The sequence below is a fragment of the Mandrillus leucophaeus genome, unplaced genomic scaffold (assembly GCF_000951045.1).
Source record: "Mandrillus leucophaeus isolate KB7577 unplaced genomic scaffold, Mleu.le_1.0 Scaffold11, whole genome shotgun sequence".
NCBI classification, from domain to species: Eukaryota; Metazoa; Chordata; class Mammalia; order Primates; family Cercopithecidae; genus Mandrillus; species Mandrillus leucophaeus.
Genome location: NW_012099209.1, coordinates 1,197,137 through 1,203,028, shown reverse-complemented (window position 1 = coordinate 1,203,028; position 5,892 = coordinate 1,197,137). Strand labels below are relative to the sequence as shown.

The following is a 5,892-nucleotide window of genomic DNA, read 5'->3' as shown; positions in this document are numbered from 1 at the left end:
GAGTTTTTTTTTTTTTACATTCCTTTGGTATTTGCAAAATAAATTAAAAACCATGAAACAAATATCCGGAGATCCTCCTGTCTCCATCCCAACACGGATGCCCCAGCATCCAGGGTCCAACGGGACCTCCATTCAGCCCCATTCCAGGGCCTGAATCTCCAGGGAGCCCCTGCAGGGAGCTCACTACCTCTCAGCTGTGTTGCTTCATTGTTTGAGAATCAAGTTCTTTCCCAGGTGAAAGAGAATCCCGATTGGCCTAAACTGTTTCCAGATCCCCCGGGTCTCCCGGGTCTCCGCGCAACTTGGGTGCGACTTCCCTGGATCCCGTCACTTGCCCACGCAGAAGTCCCGGAAGATGATGTCCAGGATCTCCTCGGTACCCCCTCCACCTGTGAGCCGGGTCAGGTGACCCCGGGCCACCCGCAGCGCCTCTGCCGCCAGGGCCAGGTCTTTTGACGGCTTGTAGTGACTGAGGGCATCCAGGCAACCCTGGAGGTGGTGCTGGTGCCTTGCGCGGGTCAGGAGCGGGGAGCCGGTGGACGGGTCCCCACACCTGGAAGAGACAAGAGACGTGGTCCCTCCTAACCTTTTACAACTATCCCTTGAAGGGGAAATGGTTGCACCCATTTTGTAGGTACAGAAATTGAAGTTGAGGGACAGGCACGCGCCCAAAGCCAGTGGGCCAGCCCACACTTGAGCTGTGGATCAGGGGAGGCTGGGAGTGGGAGGGGGGCTCACACTGCAGCTAGCTCCTTCCTCAGCGCCTCCAGGAGGCCGTCCAGACCCTCTCCCGTCAGACAGGACAGCAACAGGTGCGGGGGCAGGTCAGGAGGCGGACGTGGGCCCTCTGGGGACAGCAGGTCCGACTTGTTCAGCACCAGGAGGAGGCGCTGGCTGCTGTCACTGGGGCTCTGGGCTCCCACAGAGGCTACGACGGTGGCCAGAAAGTTGCAACTGGAGGGAGAGGCCAGGTCAGAGGCGTCCAGCATGGCCAGAATGAGGTCCGCCTGCTCCAGCCTGGGGGAGCAAGGTCAACTGAGAGGGAGTCCAGTTGAGCAACTGAAGAAGGCACTGGGTAGAGGGACAGTGAGAAGGGCCAGGCAGAGCACGGAGGGAGCTGTAAAGCTTGAGGTGGGGAGGGTAGGAGTAGAGTACCAGGGGACTGGCAGAGTATTGGGGGTTCAAGCCGAGCACAGAAGGTGGGACAGAGCAAGAGGGGCGAGGCACAGTGCAAGGGGCAGGGCAGAGCAAGAGGAGCGGGACACGGTGCAGGGGGCGGGGTAGAGCAAGGGCTGGGACAGAGCAGGAGGGGTGGGACATAGTGCAGGGGGCAGGGCAGAGCAAGAGGAGCGGGGCACGGTGCAGGAGGGGTGGGGCACAGCACAGGGGGTAAGGGCAGAGCAAGAGGGGTGGGACACAGTGCAGGGGGCAGGGCAGAGCAGGAGGGGCTGGGTACACTGCAGGGGGTGGAGCAGAGCAAGAGGGGCGGGGCACAGCACAGGGGGCGGGGCAGAGCAAGAGAGGCGGAGCACAGTGCAGAGGGAAGAGCAGAGCAAGAGGGGCAGGGCACAGCACAGGGGTTGGGGCTGAGCAAAAGGGGCCGGGTATAGCACTGGAGTGGGGCGACCATGAGTGGCAAGGCAGAGCAAGAAGGGCCAGACACACCACAGGGGACTAGGCAGAGCACGAGGGGCGGGGCAGAATGTAGGGGGTGGGCAGAGCACAGGGTGTGGGGTAGACCACGACCAGCAGAGCGGAGCGCCAGGGCGGGACAGAGCACGAGGGGTCGGGGCAGAACGTGAGGGCTGGGCGGAGCGCTTAGGGATGAGAAACATGTCCGCAGGGCCGGGGGCAGGATTTAATCAGAACCAAATTACTGGCCGGGCACAGTGGCTAACGCCTGTAATCCCAGCACTTTGGGAGGCCAAGGCAGGTGGGTCACCTGAGGTCAGGAGTTCGAGACCAGCCTGGCCAACATGGTGAAACCCCGTCTCTACTAAATACACAAAAAATTAGCCTGGCATTGTGGTGGGCGCCTCTAATCCCAGCTACTCGGGAGGCCGAGGCAGAAGAACTGCACACTCCAGCCTGGGCAACAAGAGCGAAATTCCGTCTCAAAAAACAACAACAACAAGAACAGGCCAGGTGCGGTGGTTTATGCCTGTAATCCCAACACTTTGGGAGGCCAAGGCAGGTGGGTCACCTGAAGCTCAGGAGTTAGAGACCAACTTGGCCAACATAGTGAAACCCCATCTCTACTAAAAATACAAAAAAACAGCTGGGCGTGGTCGCTCCCGCCTGTAATCCCAGCTACTTGGGAGGCTGGAGAATTGCTTGAACCCGGAAGACAGAGCTTGCAGTGAGCTGAGATCGCATCACTGCACTCCAGCCTGGGCAACAGAGCAAGACTCGGTCTCGGAAAAAAAAAAAAAAAAAAAAAGAACCAAATCACTGAGATCCCTGTTTGAAAGGGCATAGCAAGTTCTCTGAGATTCAGGAAGAATGAAAAATAAACGCAGCAGGGAGAAAAGGCAGAGAAAGGGCCCCGCGTTCCCCTCCCATCACCATCCTGTCCGCCCACCTCTCCCGGGCGCGCCGAACGCCCTCCTGCTCCACCGGCCCCACGCCCTCCCGCAACCCAGCCGTGTCGCTCAGCAGCACAGGAAATCCGGCCAGGTCGACGGGGGTCTCCAGGACGTCACGGGTGGTCCCTGGCTCGGGGGACACGATGGACACAGGTTTCCGACCTGGGGGAGGGTCAAAAGAAGAGGAGAGGGTGGAGACAAGGGAGCTCCTTCCCCACGTTCTACCCCGTGTCTGGAGGGCGCTTTAGACCAGAACAATTCAATTACCCAGCTCCTGACCCCACCCCTGGCACTAGGCCCCGCCCCCTCCCCCTCCCACTCACTGAGCAGGTTCACTAGGCTGCTCTTGCCGGCATTGGGGGGTCCAGTGACCACTACGTGTGCCCCTGAGCGGAGTCTCTGCCCGCGCCTGGCATCTCGTAGATGTGCACCCAGGGCCACCTCCAGTGCCCGTACTTCGATGTCCGCTGTGGGTGAGAGAAGGCAGGTAAAGAGAGACAGTGAGGGGAGCCTTTGAGGGCTGATAGAGGTGTCTTCCTCCCCCACCACTAGGTAGACCCACCTTGCTCCAGGACCCCCTCCTCCAGGTTGTCATCCTCGCCAAAATCGATATAGGCCTCCACGTGGGCCAAAGCCTGGCGGGACAGGGAGACCAGAGGTGGTGTGTGCACCCAGAAACCCACCTTCCCACACCCAATTTATCCAGCCCGACTTCAGGGGCCAGATTGGCGGCTCATAGGCCGGAAGATTTCACGCAGGGAATGGATGAGGGATTGAGGGGGGGTCTCATGCAAGGGTTGCACAGATGGGGTCTCTGAGAGAGAGAATGGACAAATGGGGAACTTGCTTTGGTGAGGGTCTCGGCCCAGCCACGGCAGAGGTGGCCCAGCTCCCCGTCCAGCTGCCTGAGGGCCTGCCGCCGCTGTGCCTCGGTTTCTGCGTGGATAAGGTCCGCCAGCCCCTCCACTTCGGTCAGGTTCAGCTTCCCATTGGCAAACGCCCGCCTGGTGAACTCGCCTGCCTCCGCAGGTCGAAGCCCTGGCACGCTGCCTGCAGGAAGGTCCCAGTCTGACGCCCCCTGGTCCCCACCCAGGCCCATCGGGAGGACCAAGCATCTCACCCAAGGCTGCAACTCACCCAAGGCCTGCAGGACGCCGCTCACCACTGCCGGGCCTCCGTGCACGTGGAACTCCACGCAGTCCTCACCGGTGAAACTCCGGGGACCTAATGTGGCAGAGAGCTGACAGTCAGGAGGACAGCACAGCCAGTGCAAACTCTTAGAAGGGGGAAACTGAGTCATGGGGCCTACAGGAGGCTCGGAATCTGGGGACCCTCACCTGGGAACCAGAGGACCAGTGCGCGGTCCAGAGGTTCCCCGGAGCGGGGGTCGCTGAGGAGGCGCAGGCTGGCGTGGCGAGCAGGGGGCAGGTCTCGGGCTGCCGTGAGAATCCGGAGGGCGTGGCCGCTGGAGGGGCCGCTGGTCCGGATCACCGCGATGCCGCAGCGGCCTTGGCCAGAGCTTAGCGCGAAGATGGTGGCGCCGGAGCCGGGGGCTGCTGCGCCGCTGCTCCGGCGCGTGCACAGTCTGGAACCGGAGGGGAGGCGAATCAGCGCATCTAGGAGACTCAGTCTCAGTGTCAAGCAAACCAAGGGCTTGATGATCGCGAGATGCCCCAGTTGCGGGGGGTTCTGCGGCTGGGGGATGCATAAATTGGATGTTCTGAAGGCCGAAGGGTGACCGGATTAGGGACTGTGAGGCCAGAAGGAGACCCAGATGTGGGCTCTGCGGCAAGGCGAATGGACGATTTAGGCACGGAAGAACGCGAATGATTGCTCTGCCGCAGGGAATTGGGCCACTAAAACCCTGGGAGTGGGTCTGAGGTCCAAGTAGCACCCCAAGCTGTCACACCCCTTCCCTTGTAGCCCCACCTGCGAGGCCCACGTGCCGCTTGGGCCGCCAGGGTCCAAAGCCCCCGCCACATGGATTTACAACCTGAGAACTCCCTGCCAGACCTGCCTGTGTAGCTTCAAGTCTGGGCAGGAGGCCCCGTCCACTCCGTGGCGTGGCTAGTAAAGTGCTCAACTATTCTCGACCATCATTGGGTACCTTAGGATACGTCCCGCCCACCGCCTGAAGATCTTCGCTTCCATTGGCTGGTGCAAGGTAGAGAGGGAGGCGGGGGTTCTATGGAGGTGGGTGTAGCGAAATGTTGTTCCCCGGGCAACATGAGACCGAATTTTTAGGGTCCTAGCGCAGCGAGACTGACAATAGGAATAAGGAATGGAAGAAAGGACAGCGCGAGCTTGGCACAGGGCAGTGCAAATTACAGCGAGGGGAGGTTTTGAGTGCCGCATTTTCCATCTGATCACTCCGCAGCCTTAGGCGTGGCAGGGACCGATGTGCGCTCAGTTTTTCAGTTCAAGAAAGGAGGGACTACACCTCTTTACGTTCAGGTTCAGACTGGAAACGCAGAGCATCTCAGTGACCGGGAGGGATTAGTACTGCAGAACCCACGCCCTGGCCCAGGGAAAATCTTGCCCAAACTTCTGGAAAGAGTCCTACTTGCTTTTACCGGAACTCTCCAGATTCTCTCCCCTCCCTAGCGTTCCCTCCTGCCGTTCCCTTGGCTTCGGATGCCCTTCCTCATTTGACAAACTCATTCTCAAGGCCTAGCTCCAAGATCCCCTTCTCCGGGAAGTCTTGCTGGAACCCCCAGCACAGCCCTCTCTCCACTGTGGACTTCCTTGGCTCTCTCTCTCTCTCTCTCTCTCTCTCTCTCTCTCTCTCTCTCTTTGGCCCAGGTCTGCACCTGCAGAGACAAGTGTCCGGTCAGTCTCTGCCTCCCCGAAAGCCAGAAAGGGGAGCATCGGAGATTGCTTTCAGGTTAACCCAGGACAGCACTGTACCTCAGAATAAAGCGCTGATGGTGGAATTCCAGGCACTGGCTGGGCGGGGTCTCCGGGAGCGCCTTCGCACGGCCGATTCTCTGGTTCTGGATCAGAGCGGGCGGGCGGCGCACTTGCGTGTTAAGAAAAATCTGTCGGACAGAATAGAGTTCTAATACCCCCTTACCTCACCCTGCTCAATATTTTTATTTACTTTATTATTTTATTTTATTTTATTTTATTTTTCAGACAAGGTCTCACTCTGTCGCCCACGCTGGAGTGCAGTGGCGCGATCGCTGCTCTTGCAACCTCCAAATTTTGGGCTCGAGGAATCCGCCCGCCTCAGCTTCCTGAGTAGCTGGGACGACAGGCGCAAGCCACCACGCCCGGCTAATTTAAGTGTGTGTGTGTGTGTGTGTGT

The 5,892-nt window shown here is 59.6% G+C and overlaps 1 protein-coding gene across 3 annotated transcripts in view; it reads right to left on the bottom strand.

Annotated features, from left to right (window-relative positions):
* Window positions 1-3: 3 nt before the first annotated feature.
* The window catches only part of GTPBP3 (GTP binding protein 3 (mitochondrial)), a 7,177-nt gene continuing 1,288 nt past the window's right edge, over window positions 4-5,892 (bottom strand). The window contains exons 1-9 of one of the 3 annotated variants that reach the window (XM_011990017.1): window positions 4,515-4,626; window positions 3,923-4,170; window positions 3,723-3,809; window positions 3,433-3,635; window positions 3,148-3,220; window positions 2,909-3,052; window positions 2,582-2,747; window positions 739-1,017; window positions 4-553 (exon numbers count right to left, since the gene is read on the bottom strand). In XM_011990017.1, the coding sequence (XP_011845407.1) occupies window positions 328-553; window positions 739-1,017; window positions 2,582-2,747; window positions 2,909-3,052; window positions 3,148-3,220; window positions 3,433-3,635; window positions 3,723-3,809; window positions 3,923-4,170; window positions 4,515-4,567 (1,479 nt within the window). In that variant the 5' untranslated portion in view covers window positions 4,568-4,626 and the 3' untranslated portion in view covers window positions 4-327. Of the gene's footprint in view, window positions 554-738; window positions 1,018-2,581; window positions 2,748-2,908; window positions 3,053-3,147; window positions 3,221-3,432; window positions 3,636-3,722; window positions 3,810-3,922; window positions 4,171-4,514; window positions 4,627-5,892 lie in introns of those variants that run through there. The other 2 variants (XM_011990023.1, XM_011990008.1) reach the window with 2 other exon arrangements.